Genomic DNA, 19,884 nt, shown 5'->3' with positions numbered 1-19,884 from the left:
CACTACATTTATTTTCCTGTAAAGATCATGAAGGTTGGTTTACTCTTAGCAGTTATAAGATATAGCTCAGCAGTGGCCATAGGACTGGGAAAAGTAAGTTTTCATTCCAACCCCAAAGAAGGGCAATGCCAAAGAATGTTCAAACTACCATACAATTACACTTATGTCACATACTAGCAAGGTATGCTCAAAATCCTTTGAGCTAGGCTCTAACAGTATGTGAAAGGAAAATTTCCAGAAGTACAAGCTGAACTGAAGAAAAGGCAGAGGAACCAGAGATCAAATTGTCAACATCTGTTGGACTGTTGAAAAAGCAAGAGAAATCCAGAAAAACATCTACTTCTGCTTCATTGACTATGCTAAAACCTTTGACATGTGGATCACAATAAACAGTGAAAAATTCTTAAGAGATGGGAATATCAGACCACCATACCTGCCTCCTAAGAAACCTGTTTGCAGGTCAAGAAGCAACAGTTAGAACCAGACATGAAACAATGAACTGTTTCAATATTAGGAAAAGAGTACATCCAGGCTGCATATTGTTACCTTGCATATTTACTTTATATGCAGAATACATCATGCAAAATGTGGGGCTGGATGAATCACAAGTTGGAATCAAGATTGCTGGAGAAATATCAAAAGACTAAGATATGCAAACGGTGCTACTCTAATGGCAAAAAGTTAAGAACTAAAGAGCCTCTTGATGAGGGGGAAAGAGGAGACTGAAAAAGCTGGCTTAAAACCCAACATTTGAAAAACTAAGATTATGGCATCCAGTCCCATCATTTCATGCAAACAGACGGGTAAAAATGGAAACAGTGACAAACTTTATTTTTGTGGGCTCCAAGATCACGGTGAATGGTAACTGTAGCCATGAAATTAAAAGACAATAACTCCTTGGAAGAAAAGCAATGACAAACCTAGACAGCATGTTAAAAAGCAGAGACATCAGTTTGCCAGTAAAGATTGGTATAGCCAGAGCTATCGTTTCTCCAGTAGTCATGTACGGGAGTATGAGTTGGACCCTAAGGAAGGCTGAGCACCAAAGAATTGATGCTTTCTTATTGTAGTGTTGGAGAAGACTCTTGAGAGTCCCTTGGACTGAAAGGAGGTTAAACCAGTCAACTCCAAAGGAAATCAACCCTGAATGGACTGATATTGAAGCTGGAGCTCCAATACTTTGGTCACCTGATGCAAAAAGCCAACTCACTGGGAAGTACCATGTCTGATGCTGGGAAAGATTAAGGGTAGGATGAGAAGGGAGCAACAGATAATGAGATGGTTAGATGGCATCACCTTATCAATGGATACGACTTTGCACAAACTCCAAAATTTTTCTCTTAATGAAATGTCTATTACACCAAATGTCTACTACACAATCTATAACATTTTTGATGCCTTAAATTACTTTATGGTAGAATTTATTCTTTTTTAGGAAAGTTAAATATATTGGAACACTTAGGATTAATCCTGGATATGAAGCTTAGACTGGCTGAACTAGGAGGTGGCAGAATGTGCATTATTGAATTTTAGGTACCATATTATTTATAGCACATTACTAATGTCCTTTTATCTTAGTTTGAATATATGTGTATTACATCTAAGTAATGATCTGCCTCATTAGCAAGTTTTAAAGATAACTTTAAATAATATTACCTATTTTGGTGTTGACTACATAATTTTACATGTCATAGAGATACAGATATCATTTCATATTTTATTTCTGAATGTACCATAATTTCATATGTCATATGTGATCCTTTTCAAATAATTTCTTAGAGTCTATCATAAAATGCTAATGATTAGCTGAAGCACATTTAAGAAAGGAAGAGTTGATGGGAACAACAAAAGAGCATTTGATTCATTGAAGCTTGTCCCTTTTAATACACTTTTTTCCCAGGATAGTCTTGATTCTAATTGCTTTTTAAAAGACTTTGTGTCTATGCTTCAATAACTTTGCAAGGTGAGCAAATAAGTCATTCCCTATGATTAAGCCCATGCCCTAGCATGTAAGAACTGCAATCAACTAATCATTACATTTATGCAAACTAATTAATATATTTTTACATGAATGACATTTACTTGGGACAGTGCCTTTAATAACATATATATATATATATTTATAGAAGATTTTGAGAGATAGAAATTTGATTGAAATATAAGTGGTATAGATATTGTGATATATGACTTACCAGGATATCTGATATCATAAATTAACCATAGAGTTTTAAAATCTCTATATTAACTTGCTTTATGCATATACAGTATACATTAGAAATGTTAATTTCAAATTAAAAACAGAAAAAAGATTTTCCTGAATCTAAGACACTTTTATTGAATACTAATCATTAAACATTATGTTAAGCTCTGCCTACAATATTTTTAATACATGAATAAAATAAATTACTAGTTCTATGGCTATTTGAATTCCATACATCAGAAGGACAATTGACCTACATCAGAATATTCACTGTAATCAGGACTAATATCTTTAAAATCGCTTAGTCTACTTCTGCATTATCATGTGTCAACACGCACTATTGCAAAGCTGATTCTCCTGTACAAGATGTGCTTTTCCTCAAAGCAATGATACAAGGGGGCCACTTTTCTTTTTAACATCCCCTCATTTATAATCATAAACATGATTCATAAAAAACTGAAAGAATGTTTAGAACTTCCCTGGTGGTCCAAAGGTAAAGAACCTGCCTTCCATTGCAGGGGATATGAGTTTGACCCCTGGTTGGGGAGCTAAGACCCACATGCCAAAGGGCAACTAAGCCAGTGAGTTACAACTACAGAAGACTACACACAACACAGTAGAAAAAAAGTGAAATGATAAATACTAACTGAAAACCTTTCCTACTTTTTGTTCAGGGTTCAATGAAGAATTAGAAATTGATTTGTAAAGACTAATAACAATCAAATCATCTCTAAGAAATAAATGCCCATGACCATGAACACATATATCTATACAAGATAAACAGAACAAGTAAAAATGAGTAAATTAATAAATCAGTCTACAACTCTGCCATATACAACCAAACAGACCAAAAACAAATCATAAAATAATTCACATTATAACTGATCAGTTTCCAAATTATTCCAAAATGTAATTTCAAATTATTCTAATTTCAAATTATGTAATTTCAAATTATTCCAAAATACACAACTTCAAAATTAAAATAATTCCACAAACTTATTAAATTTAGCTGTTACCTTGTCTGAGAGACTTTTCTCTTCAGGTATATGTATCTTGTTTTATAGAATAAATATATAAAATACCTTTTCAATTTTTTATTTTATATATTAAATCATAATATAGATAAATGTATTTTGTGTTTAATAGGGTTGAATGAAAAACTATTTTTAATACATTCCCAACTTTCTTTCAAAATGTATACTTTCAATTTAGCTAGGTTAAATATCAAATTGATATACTGTTTTTCCAAGTACTTTCCCTGACTTGCAACTTAAATAAGTGGAGTGGTCTTTCCAATCTGGACTTGATTGAATGGTATATATCTAACTATGCTGTGGGCTTAGTTTTTCAGTCATGTGTCTGACCCTTTGCAACCCTATGGACTATAGCTCATCAGGCTCCTTTGTCCATGGGGATTCTCAAGGCAAGAATACTGGAGTGGGTTACCATGCCCTCTTCCAGGGGATCTTCCCAACCCAGAGATCAAACCCAGGTCTCCCACATTGCAGGTGGATTCTTTACCGTCTGAGTCACCAGGGAACCCCATATCTAACTATCTCTCCCATCAAAAATACAAGTATACAAGCTGTACAACATACATAAAATGACTGTCATTGAAAAGCATTCAATGCAGAAAGGTTTGGATGAGGTATAGTCCTTGAGGGAAAGGAAGCACATGAGATGAGTTTTATATTCTCAGGGACTCAGAGCATTTTTCAATATAATGTGCTAAAGAGAAGACCCTAACAGAAATTATGTACTTTGTGAGACCAAGGTTGGGATTAAAGGGCTGCCATAGTAGCTGAAAGGAGAATGAAGGCACACATAAGAAACTGGAGAAATGAACCCCAAAGACTGAATATCTTTCTGTATGGTAATTATAGATATATGCACTACAGTTGCACATGTAGAGACTCAAGTAAACTGAAATAAAGGAAAGCTGAAAGACATAAAGAGCTACACAGATATTTCAGAAGGTATGAGGCCCCAGGAATCAGAATTAGTAAACGCTTTTGACTTCAGCTGATATTAGAGAAAAATTAGTTCTTAGGAGTAAGAGCTTATTTCCCAGGAGTAAGGGAAAAGATGAAATATACCAGTTTTAGCAGAGTTTAACTGTGCTAATATAGGATATTAACTCTATATTGTATACAACTCTATATGAATTACCTAAATTTGTAAATTTGAGCAAATTCAGGGAGATAGTAACAGACAGGGAAGACTGGCATGTTGCAGGCTGTGGAGTTGCAACGAGTCAGATATGACTGAGCAACTGAATGACAATAACATACTCTAAATTTAATCTACAAGAAAACAGCAAATCTCTGTGGATAAAGGTAACATAGTCAGGAACTTCTACAGTTGCTTACATACAATGTTCAACCAATAATGATAAGATACACTTGAAAATGAAATATGACAAAAATCAAAAAGGAACCAGTCCTTAAAATGACCCATAGATGATGTTGATTTGGGAATTATTAGGAAAGGATTTTTAAATACCTAAAAGGTCCGTCTAGTCATGTTATGATTTTTCCAGTGGTCATGTATGGATGTGAGAGTTGGACTATGAAGAAAGCTGAGCACAGAAGAATTTATGCTTTCGAACTGTGGTGTTGGAGAAGACTCTTGAGAGTCCCTTGGACTGCAAGGAGATCCAACCAGTCCATCCTAAAGGAGATCAGTCCTGGGTGTTCATTGGAAGGACTGATGCTGAAGCTGAAACTCCAATACTTTGGCCACCTCATGCAAAGAATTGACTCATTGGAAAAGACTCTGATGCTGGGAGGTATTGGGGGCAGGGGAAGAAGGGGACGACAGAGGATGAGATGGCTGGATGGCATCACTGGCTCGATGGACGTGAGTCTGAGTGAACTCCGGGAGTTGGTGATGGACAGGGAGGCCTGGCGTGCTGTGATTCATGGGGTCGCAAAGTGTCAGACATGACTGAGCGACTGAACTGAACTGAACTGAAAATCTATGCTTAAAAACATATAGAAAACTATTAATGCTATAGAAGTAAAGTAGAAAATAAAGAATAAATAGCACCAGAAAGATAAATTATAATTGACTTAAAGCACAAATCTTTAATAAGAAAATGGCAATTCCATATAATGCTAAATATGAGAACAAAAGTAGTAAAACTCAAAGAGGCTCAAAGAGTTTAAAGTTGTTCCATTATTTCAAGTGATAAATTATATCTTAAGGTAGAATGAAATAAACTGTAATATCTAAAGCAAACATTAAAGAAAATAGAAGAAAGTAAAATAAAACTGATGGAGGATAAAATGAACAAAATTAAATACATGAATAATTCATAGAAAGTAAGGAAGGAGAGAATAGAAAAAAACAAACAAAAGAAACAAGTACCAAGATAATGACTTAAATAGAAATGTATCAGTAATTGTTTACGAATCTATCAGTAAAGTATTTAGGCCATTAGAATAGGAAAAAAGAGTCCAAAATATTGGTGGCTAAAAGACAAAGGAAGGGAAAAGCCCATGAAAATAGAACAAAGGAAGGTCCAAGGACCAGAGTTAGAACCTCGAGTGAAACAAACAGCCCTCCTGGCTAGCCCAATTTACAGAGAGCAGACTCAGAGGGAAGAGAAAAAAACATATAAAAAGAGGAGTGAAAATTGAGCCACTCGCCTCTTTTGGGTTGGCCTGCCCTCATGCCTTGAGGATGTATTTTTCCTTTGCTTGCCAAATAAAACTGAACTGTAACCAAGCAGTAACATTGGTCTGCCATTGCAAATTTTTGCTGTGGTGAGACAGAACTGAGGAACTTACACACTTCCCCATTACAAGTTAAAAATAAACAACAAAATGTGAAGCCAGATGAAAACAAATGAACAAAAATTTAGTTTAGTGGCTTACGTAAAACATTTTAAAAATAAGAAAATACAGTGAATAAGAAAATAATGAAAAACATTGTTCTAGCCAACTGATAAATTAAAAAAAGGAAAAGAAAAATCTTGAGTAATTATATTAATATCAGATAAACTGGACTTTAAGTTATAAATCATTGTTAAAGAGAGATGCTGCAAAAGGAAATATTTTCAAACTAAGAGGAAGACATTATGCCTTAAATCTGGGTACATCCAGTAACATGATTTCAAACTATATTTAACCAAAATTAAAACAAAATAAATAAATAGAAAAATCCAGTATCTTAATGGCATACGTTAACATACATCTCTCAGTAGCTGACAAATAAAACTTCTGTTTGGCTATAGAAAATTGGACTGACATATTGAATAAACCTACAGCCCTGGGGAGTTCATCTTTCACCACAAAAAGATGTAATTTTCATTATTGGGGAATGGAATACAAAAGTACAAAGTCAAGAAATACCTGGAGTAACAGGCAAATTTGGTCTTGGAATACAGAGTGAAGCAGGGCAAAGGGTAACAGAGTTTTGGGAAGAGACTGTATTGATCATAGCAGAAACCCTCTTCCAGCAATACAAGAGAATACTCTACACATGGACATCACCAGATAGTCATTACTGAAATTGGATTGATTATAATCTCTGAAGCCAAAGATGGATAAGCTATCAGTTCAGTTCAGTTCAGTTCAGTCCAGTTGCTCAGTTGTGTCCGACTCTTTGCAACCACATGAATTGCAGCAAGCCAGGGCTACCTGTCCATCACCAAGTCCTGGAGTTCACTCAAACTCATGTCCATCGAGTCAGTGATGCCATCCAGCCATCTCATCCTCTGTCGCCCCCTTCTTTTCCTGCCCCCAATCCCTCCCAGCATCAGGGATAAGCTATATAGTCAGCAAAAACACGACCAGGAGCTGACTATGTCTCAGATCATTAACTCCTTATTGCCAAATTCAGATTAACTTTAAGAAAGTAGGGAAAACCACCAGACCATTCAGGTATGACATAAATCAAACTGCTTACAACTATACAGTGGAAGTGACAAACAGATTCAAGGGATTAGATCTGATAGACAGAGTGCCTAAAGAATTATGGATGGAGATTCATGACATTGTACAGGAGGCAGTGATCAAGACCATCCCCAAGAAAAAGAGATGCAAAAAGGCCAAATGACTGTCTTAGAGACCTTAAAAACAGCTATAAAAAGAAGAGAAGCAAAAGGCAAAGGAGAAAAGGAAAAATACACCCATTTAATGCAGAGTTTCAAAGAATAGCAAGGAGAGATAAGAAAGCCTTCCTCAGTGATCAGTGCAAAGAGATAGAGGAAAACAATAGAATGGGAAAGAGTAGAGATCTCTTCAAGAAATTAGAGATCAAGGGAATATTTCTTGGAAAGATGGGCACAATAAAGGACAATAAAGGACAGAAATAGTATGGCCCTAACAGAAGAAGATATTAAGAAGAGGTGGAAAGAATATGCAAAAGAACTATCCAAAAAATATCTTCACAACCCAGATGATCATGATGGTGTGATCACTCACCTAGAGCCAGACATGTTGCAATGCGAAGTAAGTGGGTCTTAGGAGGCATCACTACAAACAAAGCTAGTAGAGGTGATGGAATTCCAGTTGAGCTATTTCAAATCCTAAAAGATGATGCTTTAAAAGTGCTGCACTCAATATGCCAGCAAATTTGGAAAACTCAGCAGTGGCCACAGGACTGGAAAAAGTCAGTTTTCATTTCAATCCCAAAGAAAGGCAATGTTGAAGACTGCTCAAACTACTGCACAATTGTACTCATCTCACAAAATAGCAAGTAATGCTTAAAATTCTCCAAGCCAGGCTTCAATAGGACATGAACTGTGAAACTCCAGATGTTAAATCTGGATTTAGAAAATGGAGAGGAAGCAGAGATAAAATTGCCAACATCTGTTGGATCATTAAAAAAGCAAAAAAAAAAAAAAAAAAGCAAAAGAGTTCCAGAAACACATCTACTTCTGCTTTATTGATAATGCCAAAGCTTTTGACTGTGTGGATCAACTCCAGATGTTCAATCTGGATTTAGAAAATGGAGAGGAAGCAGAGATAAAATTGCCAACATCTGTTGGATCATCAAAAAAGCAAAAAAAAAAGCAAAAGAGTTCCAGAAACACAACTACTTCTGCTTTATTGATAATGCCAAAGCTTTTGACTGTGTGGATCACCACAAACTGTGAAAATTCTTCAAGAGATGGGAATACCAGACCATCTGATCTACCTCCTGAGAAATCTGTATGCACGTCAAGAATCAACTGTTAGAACTGGACAGGGAAAAGCAGACTGGTTTAAAATTGGGAAAGGAGTATGACAAGGTTGTATATTGTCACCCTATTTATTTAACTTACATGCAGAGTACATCGTGAGAAATGCTGAACTGGATGAAGTACAAGCTGGAATCAAGTTTTCCAGGAGAAATATCAATAACCTCAGATATGCAGATGACACCACACTTATGGCAGAAAGCAAAGAACTAAAGAGCCTCCTGATGAAAGTGAAAGAGGAGAGTGAAAAAGTTGGCTTAAAACTCAACATTCAGAAAACTAAGATCATGGTATCTGGTGCCATCACTTCACAGCAAATAGATGGGGAAACAGTGACAGATTTTATTTTTTTGGTCTCCAAAATCACTGCAGATGGTGACTGCAGACTTGAAATTAAAAGATGCTTGCTCCTTGGAAGGAAAGTTATGACCAACTTAGATAACTTTTTAAAATGCAGAGACATTGTTTTTCCAACAAAGATCCATCTAGTTAAAGCTATGGTTTTTCCAGTAGTCATGTATGTGTGTGAGAGTTGGACTATAAAGAAAGCTGAATAGTGAAGAATTGATGCTTTTGAACTGTGGTGTTGGAGAAGACCCCTGAGTGTCCCTTGGAGTGCAAGGAGATCCAACTAATCCATCCTAATGGAAATCCATCCTGAATATCCATTGGAAGGTCTGATCCTAAAGCTGAAATCCAACCCTTTGGCCACCTGATGTGAAGAACTGACTCATTTGAAAAGACTCTGATGCTGGGAAAGACTGAAGGTGGGGGAAGGGAATGAATGACAGAGGATGAGATGGTTGGATGGCATCACTGACTCTGTGGACATGAATTTGAGTAAACTCTGGGAGTTGGTGATGGAGAGGGGGGCCTGCCATGCTACAGTCCATGGGGTCACAAAGAGTTAGACTGGACTGAGTGACTGAACTGATTGAATAAACCTGAACTAATTTATATATGTAGGAAACAAACCATGAAGTTGGTTCACCTTCTTTTAAATCAAGTACATGTTGACATTTAAGGAAACTCTCAAGAAGTTTCAAAATACATGTCTTAACCATAATAAACTAGGTATCTTTTCTAAAGTATATGAGAAAAACTTCCACTTGCTAGTAATTAAAACATACAGTTCACATTCTGAAGGATTGAGGAGAAGCTTGATTGCTTGTTTCACAACGATTTCAAATAAAATATTAATGTTGAATTTATTATATGTCATTTATATTTGTTTTCATAAAAACTAAACTAATAAAAACAATAATCCTTCACTGAAATATTTTGCTATTGACAAAGATCATATCAATATTAATGTATTAATCAGTGATGTTTCCTTTTTCACTAACATTAAAATTTACCCATATCAGTTATAATTTTATAATTAGAATTATGGGAAATACTGCCATCTATTTAACTTTTAGGACCTGATCCTCCCAACATTACATTTCACTATATCAACTGGACTCATAAGTGGACCACTTAACAATTTTGCAATCATTTCAAGTTCTTAGGGTAGTTTTGTTAAATAATCAAATATCTATTCTTTTATTGTGATTATTTGACATGCATTATTCTTATTTCCCTAGATTGGTTACTTACCCTACAACTTCAATTCAGTTCAGTCACTCAGTCATGTCCGACTCTTTGCAACCCCGTGAACCACAGCAGGCCAGGCCTCCCTGTCCATCACCAACTCCCGGAGTTAACCCAAACTCATGTCCATTGTGTCGAGGATGCCATCCAGCCATCTCATCCTCTGTCTTCAGCTTCTCCTCCTGCCCCCAATCCCTCCCAGCCTCAGGTTCTTTTCAGATGAATCAGCTCTTTGCAGCAGGTGGCCAAAGTATTGGAGTTTCAGCTCAACATCAGTCCCTCCAATGAACACCCAGGACTAATCTCCTTTAGGATGGACTGGTTGGATCTCTTTGCAGTCCAAGGGACTCTCAAGAGTCTTCTCCAACAACACAGTTCAAAAGCATCAATTCTTCTGTATTCAGCTTTCTTTATAGTCCAACTCTCACATCCATACATGACTTAATGGAAAAACTATATCTTTGACTAGATGGACCTTTGTTGACAAAGTAATGTCTCTGTTTTTAAAAATGCTGTCTAGGTTGGTCATAACTTTCCTTCCATGGAGTAAGCCTCTTTTAATTTCATGGCTGCAATCAACATCCGCAGTGATTTTGGAGCCCCCCAAAATAAAGTCTGACACTGTTTCCACTGTTTCCCCATCTATTTATCATGAAGTGATGGGACAGGATGCCATAATCTTAGTTTTCTTAATGTTGAGCTTTAAGCCAACTTTTTCACTCTCCTCTTTCACATTCATCAAGAGGCTCTTTAATTTGTCTTCACTTTCTGCCATAAGGGTAGTGTCATCTGCATATCTGAGGTTGTTGATATTTCTACAGGCAATCTTGCCTCCAGCTTGTGCTTCAGAGTGGCGGCTGTGCAGCACAAGAACGGCCAAGAGAAGATATCCCATGTCCAGGGTAAGGAGCGGCAGCTGTGCTTTGCTGGAGCAGCCGTGAAGAGATACCCCACATCCAAGGTACGAGAAACCCAAGTAAAACGGTAGGCACTAAGAGAGGGCATCAGAAAGCAGCCAGGCTGAAACCACAATCACAGAAAAGTAACCAATCTGATCACATGGACCACAGCCTTGTCTAACTCAATGAAACTAAGCCATGCTGTGTGGGGCCATCCAAGATGGACAGGTTATGGTGGAGAGGCCTGACAGAATGTGGTCCACTGGAGAAGGGAATGGCAAACCACTTCAGTATTCTTGCCTTGAGAATCCCATGAACAGTATGAAAAGGCAAAAAGACAGGACACTGAAAGATGAACTCCCCAGGTTGGTAGGTGCCCAATATGCTACTGGAGATCAGTGAAGAAATAATTCCAGAAAGAATGAAGGGATGGAGCCAAAGCGAAAACTCTACAAAGGCAAATCTCAAACTACAGCTCCCTTTAGGGTTCAAGTTTACTTTATAAACTTTCATGTTCATAAGGCATTGATATTATATGCATATTCTTTATACAGAATAATAGAGGTCAGTGATTTTTACCTGCCTGAGAATAAATTTAAAAATGACTAGAATATAGTTAAAACCAGAGAAGGAAATAACAAAAATCTTAAAGAATAAATTCCTTTCAACAGAAAGGATAATATTGAGGAATTTATACCTTGAGATATTTTTTTCTGAAGAAGAACTGGGCAACTTTTGTGTCCTTGGAGTAAGGATTCAAGCCACAGATATATTGATTTGTTCTCTTACACTGCAAGTCTTGCAAGTAGCTCCCATTCCTAATACTTTCCTGCCCACATATAGGCATTACTAGAATTGAGCAGTGGCTGTCCTCTTAGCTGTATATGTACCTTCCCATCTCTGTTCTCCCCTGTAACCTCCCTGACACTCGCAGACAGCCTGCTTTCACTTGGACCTTTGTTTGTCTTGTATTCCAGGCCACTGAGTTTGTATCTCCCTAGTGCAGAGTCTTTGTAAAGCAAATTATTAATCTAGTCCCCTCTCTTACTCTCAAATGCTTACTCAAAACCTAGGCAGCTTAAATTAAGATAAAGTAGATAGACCTAGAGTCTGTCATACAGAGTGAAGTAAGCCAGAAAAAGATAAACAAACATATTAACACATACATGTGGAATCTAGAAAAATGGTACACCTGAACCTATTTGCAGGGCAGGAATAGAGAAGCAGATGTAGAGATCGGACATATGGACATGGGATGGGGGGGGCGGTGAATTGGGAGAGCTGGACTGACATATATACGCTACCACATGTAAAATAAATAGCCAGTGGGAACCTGATATATAGCACAGGGAGCTCAGCTCAGTGCTCTGTGATATCCTAATGAGGTGGTATGGGATGGAGGATGGCAGGGAATCTCAAATGGAAGGCCACAGCAGAAGCCAAAAGAATACTGTAAAGTGATTATACTCTAATTTAGAAAAGATACAGTGATAGCTTTCAATTGAGATATAAGAGGTAAGAAATTGATTCCATTGTAAATTAATAGAAGAAAGAAAAATGCATTGTTAAAAATATGTGCTAGATATTTACGCGAGAGTCAGTCACAGTCTTGCTGTAACATGGCTTTCACAGCTGAAGAGGGAAAAAAAAAGTCAGAAGAAATGTAAAAGAAACAAGAACATCTTAAGAAAAACAATTAGATTACTGGGTCTATTTAATGCCTGGATAAGATAGAGTGCCTAATGAACTATGGACAGAGGTTCGTGATGTTGTACAGGAAACAGGGATCAAGACCATCCCCATGGAAAAGAAATGCAAAAAAGCAAAATGGCTGTCTGAGGAGGCCTTACAAATAGCTGTGAAAAGAAGAGAAGCAAAAAGCAAGGGAGAAAAGGAAAGATATAAGCATCTGAATACAGAGTTCCAAAGAATAGCAAGAAGAGATAGGAAAGCCTTCCTCAGCAATCAATGCAAAGAAATAGAGGAAAACAACAGAATAGGAAAGACTAGAGATCTCTTCAAGAAAATTAGAGATACCAAGGGCACATTTCATGCAAAGATGGGCTTGATAAAGGACAGAAATGGTATGGACCTAACAGAAGCAGAAGATATTAAGATGAGGTGGCAAGAATACACAGAAGAACTGTACAAAAAAGATCTTCATGACCAAGATAATCACGATGGTGTGATCACTCACCTAGAGCCAGACATCCTGAAATGTGAAGTCAGGTGGGCCTTAGGAAGCATCACTACAAACAAAGCTAGTGGAGGTGATGGAATTCCAGTTGAGCTATTTGAAATCCTGAAAGATGATGCTGTGAAAGTGCTGCACTCAATATGCCAGCAAAATTGGAAAACTCAGCAGTGGCCACAGGACTGGAAAAGGTCAGGTTTCATTCCAATCCCAAAGAAAGGTAGTACCAAAGAATGTTCAAACAAAGGCACAATTTGCACTCATCTCACATGCTAGCAAAGTAATGCTCAAAATTCTCCAAGACAGGCTTCAGCAATATGTGAACGGTGAACTTCCAGATGTTCAAGCTGGTTTTAGAAAAGGCAGAGGAACCAGAGATCAAATTGCCAACATCCGCTGGATCATGGAAAAAGCAAGAGAGTTCCAGAAAAACATCTATTTCTGCTTTATTGACTATGCCAAAGCCTTTGACTGTGTGGATCACAATCAACTGTGGAAAATTCTGAAAGAGATGGGAATACCAGACCACCTGACCTCCTTCTTGAGAAACCTATATGCAGGTCAGGAAGCAACAGTTAGAACTGGACATGGAACAACAGACTGGTTCCAAATAGGAAAAGGAGTACATCAAGGCTGTATATTGTCACCCTGCTTATTTAACTTATATGCAGTATATGTTTCATGAGAAACACTGGGCTGGAAGAAGCAAAAGCTGGAATCAAGATTGCCAGGAGAAATATCAATAACCTCAGATATGCAGATGACACCTCCCTATGGCAGAAAGTGAAGAGGAAATAAAAAGCCTCTTGATGAATGTGAAAGAGGAGAATGAAAAAGTTGGCTTTAAGCTCAACATTCAGAAAATGAAGATCATGGCATCTGGTCCCATCACTTCATGGGAAATATATGGGGAAACAGTGGAAACAGGGTCAGACTTTATTTTTGGGGGCTCCAAAATCACTGCAGATGGTGACTGCAGCCATGAAATTAAAAGACACTTACTCCTTGGAAGGAAAGTTACGACCAACCTAGAAAGCATATTAAAATGCAGAGACATTACTTTGCCACCAATGATCCGTCTAGTCAAGGCTATAGTTTTTCCAGTGGTCATGTATGGATGAGAGAGTTGGACTGTGAAGAAAGCTGAATGCAGAAGAATTGATGCTTTTGAACTGTGGTGTTGGAGAAGACTCTTGAGAGTCCCTTGGACTGCAAGGAGATCCAACCAGTCCTTTCTAAAGGAGATCAGCCCTGGGATTTCTTTGGAAGGAATGATGCTAAAGCTGAAACTCCAGTACTTTGGCCACCTCATGCAAAGAATTGACTCTTTGGAAAAGACTCTGATGCTGGAAGGGATTGGGGGGCAGGAGGAAAAGGGGATGACAGAGGATGAGATGGCTGGATGGCATCACCCACTAGATGGACGTGAGTTTGAATGAACTCTGCGAGCTGGTGTTGGACAGGGAGGCCTGGCATGCTGCAGTTCAAGAAGTTGCAAAGAGTTGGACATGACTGCGCACCTGAACTGAACTGAACTGAAATAAGAACTTTATAGGATTTGAACTGTGTTTAGATTTGTGCATTTCATGGTGCTTTATGTATGCAAGTCTTAATAATATATATGATTGTTTTTTCTTCAAGCAATTTGCAAAGTTTCCCAAGGTATAGTTTGTCATTTTTTTTTTTTTTCATTTGATGAGTTATAATGCTTTGGGGATAATTAAAGAATACTGCAAGCTACTCTTATTGTGGTGACACCAAATCATTCTGAGAGCAACAATGTGCTTAGAGCAGTATGGGTGCAAAATAAAATATCTTTTAAACAAATCGGAGTGTGAAGTTCTGGGTGTGTACTGCCTTTGTTTCAACACACTAAGAGCATATCACCATGGGGCAGGATTGACAGTTGTCAGTCATTCTGGGGAGACTGAAGATATATAGATCCCTTTAGTGATTAATGTAATGAGTTCACTCAAAGAGTATTCATTTATCCTTTTTCAAGTTAAACAATTGTTTCACTATGAACTGATGCTTCAGCAACAATCATAGATCAGAGTAAAGTTAGGGATACATTTTTCTTTATTCATCACCAGTTTCTGATTTTCTAGTGATTTCTAAAATAAGTTTTAATGGACTTGTCAGGTTAAAATCAGTTTATTAAGCCCCCTGCATAAATTTTTCACTCTATTATAATAAGGGTTATAATATTAATATACATCTTAAAAATAGTGGTGATAGAATCTACTTAAATAACATAGGTTGAAAATGAGGTTGGTGTTGTAATTATAATAACGTTTATATTCAGCTTAATTCAGCATTATCATTCATTACCTCTTAAAAAAAAAAATCTTTGAACTTTAGTCTCTGGTGGCTCAGTAGGAAAGATTCTGCCTGGAGATGAGAGTTTGATCCCTGGATCAGGAAGATCCTCCGGAGAAGGAAATGAAACTCACTCCAGTAATTTTGCCTGGGAAATCCAATGGGCAGAGGAACGAGGCACGCTACAGTCCATGGGGTCACAAAAGAGTCGGGGATGACTTAGTGACTAAATCAACCAATGAACTCCTTACTCTATAAAAGGGTTTTGTTGTTGTTTAGTCCAACACTTTGCCACCCTGTTGACTGCAGTATACCTGGCTCCCCTGTCCTTCACTATCTCCCAGAGTCTGATCAACTCATGTGCATTGAATTGATGATGCCATCCAACAATCTCATCCTCATCCTTCTCCTCCGGCCTTCAATCTTTCCCAGCATCAGGGTCTTTTCCAATGAGTTGGCTCTTCACATATAGGTGGCCAAATTTTTGGAGTTTCAGCATCAGTCTTTATAATGAATATTCAAGGTTAATTTCCTTTAGGATTGACCTGTTTGAGCTACTTGCAGTCCAAGGGATTCTCAAGAGTCCTCTCCAGCACCACAGTTCAAAAGCATCAGTTCTTCAGCACTCAGGCTTCTTTATGGTCCCACTTTCACATTCGTACATGACTACTGGAAAACCAAATCGTTGACAATATGGACCTTTGTCAGTAAAGTGATGTCTCTGCTTTTTAATATACTGTCTAAGTTTGTCATAGCTTTTCTTCCAAGGAGCAAGCATCTTTTAATTTCACAGCTACAGTCACCATCCGATTACACTAGTCTCATAATGAAACATGTGTATATGCATATTGTGTGGAATAAGGGGTTAAATGAATACAAAAATACACTGCAATTTTGTAAAATGACTGGGAATTTAATTATACTTCATAGTTTAATAATATGTACTTATCTATGACATAATTTTCTTTCAAATATGTTTTCTTCATAGAGCAAAAGCCACTTGAAAGAACCAAGTCACATAATCTTGTCCTTAGAATTGATATTTTAAAGGAACTTTGCCTAACCATGAATTCAACTTGCCTGTCTTTATCCATAGTCTTTTAATAATAATATTTTTACAGAGTATTTAAATTAAACTCATTTACTCATTCATTTTGTAACCATTTATCCAGAGCTAGGCACCAATCTAAACACTTAATGCTACAAAGACAAATCAAGCATCATTCTTACTTAGAGGGACCCACAGTGTAGGGGAGATTTGCACCTATGGAGATAAATATAGCATAAAAGCACATTGGAAAGTGCCATGTTACAGAAACCAAGGGTTAATTAACTGCTAATTCTGTGATGGAGTTCAGAGAAACTTTTAGGAGGGCTTTTAAACAAAGGAATGTGGTAGTCCTGGTGGCTCAGATGGTAAATGCCTTCAATACAGGAGACCCAGCTTTGATCTCTGTTTAGGAAGATCCCCTGGAGAAGAGAATGACAACCCAATCCAGTATTCTTGCCTAGAAAATTCCATGGACAGAGGAGCCTGGAGGACTATAGTTCATGGGGTCACAAAGAGTTGGACACAACTGAATGACTATTACAAACAAAGGAATGTGAGTGAAAAATTCTAGACTGATTTAAGGATATGCATATTCTTGCTGTGTTTTCAGAACAGGCAGTATTCCATTGAGTACTGAGAGCAATACTGGGAGATAAGGCTGGGTAAGCCTTTCACACTGACACGTGGAGAGCATTGTTGACTTGCCACAATGTCTACTTTGTTACAGAGTTTATTTTCTTCCTCACCCCAGATTTATTGAAGTTGAAATGTATTCCTTGGACTATAAATACAAACAGGCAAAATATTTTACCTCTGAAATTTCTGTTGTCCTTAAAACTCATTATTTACCAATAACCATCAAAATTGTCCATTACTTGTTTTTATTTCAAATATGCCTCTGCAAATTTTTCTAAAAATCACTGCAGCAGCTACTTCTCTGTAACTTTTTGATGATATTTGCTAAGCTGTTTTTTCAAAGACGAACCTAGCAGGTCTTTTTAAAAAAATTATTGGAGTAGAGTTGCTTTGAAATATTATGTTATTTTCTGCTTTACAGTAAAGTGAATCATCCATCAGTCAGTTCAGTTCAGTTGCTCAGTCCTGTCCGACTCTTTGCGACCCCATGAATTGCAGCACGTCAGGCCTCCCTGTCCATCACCAACTGCTGGAGTTCACTCAGACTCACATCCATTGAGTCAGTAATGCCATCCAGCCATCTCATCCTCTGTCGTCCCCTTCCCCTCCTGCCCTCAATCCCTCCCAGCATCAGAGTCTTTTCCAGTGAGTCAACTCTTCGCATGAGGTGGCCAAAGTACTGGAGTTTCAGCTTTAGCATCATTCCTTCCAAAGAAATCCAGGGCTGATCTCCTTCAGAATGGACTGGTTGGATCTCCTTGGAGTCCAAGGGACTCTCAAGAGTCTTCTTCAACACCACAGTTCAAAAGTTTCAATTCTTCGGCCACGTTAGAAATACTCAAATATGTTTCCTTCCCTTTCTGAAGGTGTCATAAACAGTATTTCATTCTGAACTCACAGAACTGATACTCTCTCCTTGAATCACCTGATGGGCTCTCCACTCAGAAGGTTCATATTCTACTCTGAGATTGTAGTTTATTATGTTTGTGATACCTTGCCATTGGATGGTGTGCTTCTGTGTGTATGTGAAGAGCATTCATTCCTAATAGGAAGAATTAAAAAAAAAATCATCCCACAAAGAGTACATATTCAATAGTTTTACAAGAGTAGAATGTCCATATCAAAATGTTTATTCTGGATACCTCCAGGAATTCCTTCAGTTCAGTTTAGTTCAGTCGCTCTAATACATAAATACTTCAGCAAATACAAAGCATCAATTCTTAGTACTAGTATCTCATTTTTAGTATTTAACTGTGATGTCAATTGAAATGGATATCTTAAACACAGTGACACCTATCTACCAAGTTCAGGAGACAACAGATGGGGTGATTTCCTTAGTCTTGTGTATAAAAGGAAGACTGTACAAACACGATCTTTCCATTTAAGAGAATAGTCACATGACATTATATGTCCAAGTACAGTTGACCTTGAACAATGTGGGAGTTAGGAGCATCCAACCTCTACACTGTCCATACATATAACTTATAGTCAGCCCTCTGTATCCAGGTTCCTCAGTATCTGCAGATACACCCAACCACTGATCTGGTCATGTAGTCCTATAGTACTTGCTACTGAGAAAAATGAATATGTGGACTCTTGCATCTCAAGTCCATATTGTTCAAGGCTTAGCTGTATTTCAGTTTGTCTTACAGAAATGAATAGTGATAAGTGCAGATCAAAAGAAACATGTACTTACTCTGAGGAAACCTTGGGGGGTTGTCATTGACATCTGTCAGGGTGATGTTGACTGTGGTGGATCCTGAAAGCCCTCCAACTTGGCCAGCCATGTCTTTGGCTTGAATGACCACTGAGTAATGTTCTCTGGCTTCTCTGTCCATATTATGTAAGGCAGTTCTAATAACTCCTGTAATACATGTTTTAAACAGAATAGCATGGATTATACATTAAATGAAAAGCAATATAGCTATATATCTCTCTTTATTTTCATTTTAAGAAAAGTAGGTCTTTTAATGTTTTTATTGGAATATAATTGCTCAGCAATGTTGTATTAGTTTGTGCTACTCAACGTCATGAATTTGCCATATGTATACATTTATCCCCTCCCTCTTGAGCCTCCCTTCCCTGCCCCCAATTCCACCCATTTGGTTAATCACAGAGTACTAGATGGGCTTTCTGAGTTATACAGCAGCTTCCCACTAGCTAGCTATTTTACATATGGTAGCATATATATGTTAATGTTAGTCTCTCAATAATCCTCCCTCTCAGTCCCCACGAGTCCATTTTCTATGTCTGCACCTCTATTCCTGCTCTACAAATAGGTTCATCTGCACCATTTAAGAAAAGTAGTTTTAAATGAAATGCTTTTAGGAGAAAGTTGGGCTTTAGAGACAAACAGTACCTGCCCATGTTATTAAAACTGTCTCATGGAAATATTTGTTTACAACCATAGATTCCAAGGGAATCTATAGATAATAAGGGACAAATGAAGGTATCCCATCTCTTGGCGCTCCTTGGGGTGACAGGCCTGTAAGAGGCAGACCTGCAGTCCCTGCTCTTTCCTTCTGCTGGTGACCTGAATATTTCATGACTTGTGCTCATCCTAAGTGTCGTTCAGATGATTTGAGCAGAGGTTAATTTTTCTCTTTACACAACAATTTACATAGTTTGCTGACAGGGTTGTCAAATTTTGATGATGAAAACACTGGCAGAGTGTAGACACTTGAAAAAGATTATAGGCAGGTAGTACTTTAACATTTATCAAGACTAGGAAACTGACTACTTTTTGTCAGGAAATAACAACTATAATAAAACCTAGATCTAAGTACATGAGCAAAATAAAGAAAG

At 37.5% G+C, this 19,884-nt stretch overlaps 1 protein-coding gene across 5 annotated transcripts in view; it reads right to left on the bottom strand.

Annotated features, from left to right (window-relative positions):
* The window catches only part of CDH18 (cadherin 18), a 590,306-nt gene that overhangs the window by 134,426 nt on the left and 435,996 nt on the right, over positions 1–19,884 (bottom strand). For all 5 annotated transcript variants that reach the window (XM_061393836.1, XM_061393835.1, XM_061393834.1 and 2 more), the window contains exon 5: positions 18,776–18,943. In XM_061393836.1, coding sequence (XP_061249820.1) covers positions 18,776–18,943 — 168 coding nt within the window. The remainder of the gene's footprint in view (positions 1–18,775; positions 18,944–19,884) is intronic.

The sequence above is a fragment of the Bos javanicus genome, chromosome 20 (genome assembly GCF_032452875.1).
Source record: "Bos javanicus breed banteng chromosome 20, ARS-OSU_banteng_1.0, whole genome shotgun sequence".
Taxonomy (NCBI): Eukaryota; Metazoa; Chordata; class Mammalia; order Artiodactyla; family Bovidae; genus Bos; species Bos javanicus.
The sequence above is the reverse complement of the archived record's forward strand: the minus strand, read 5'-3'. Positions and strand labels throughout refer to the sequence as shown.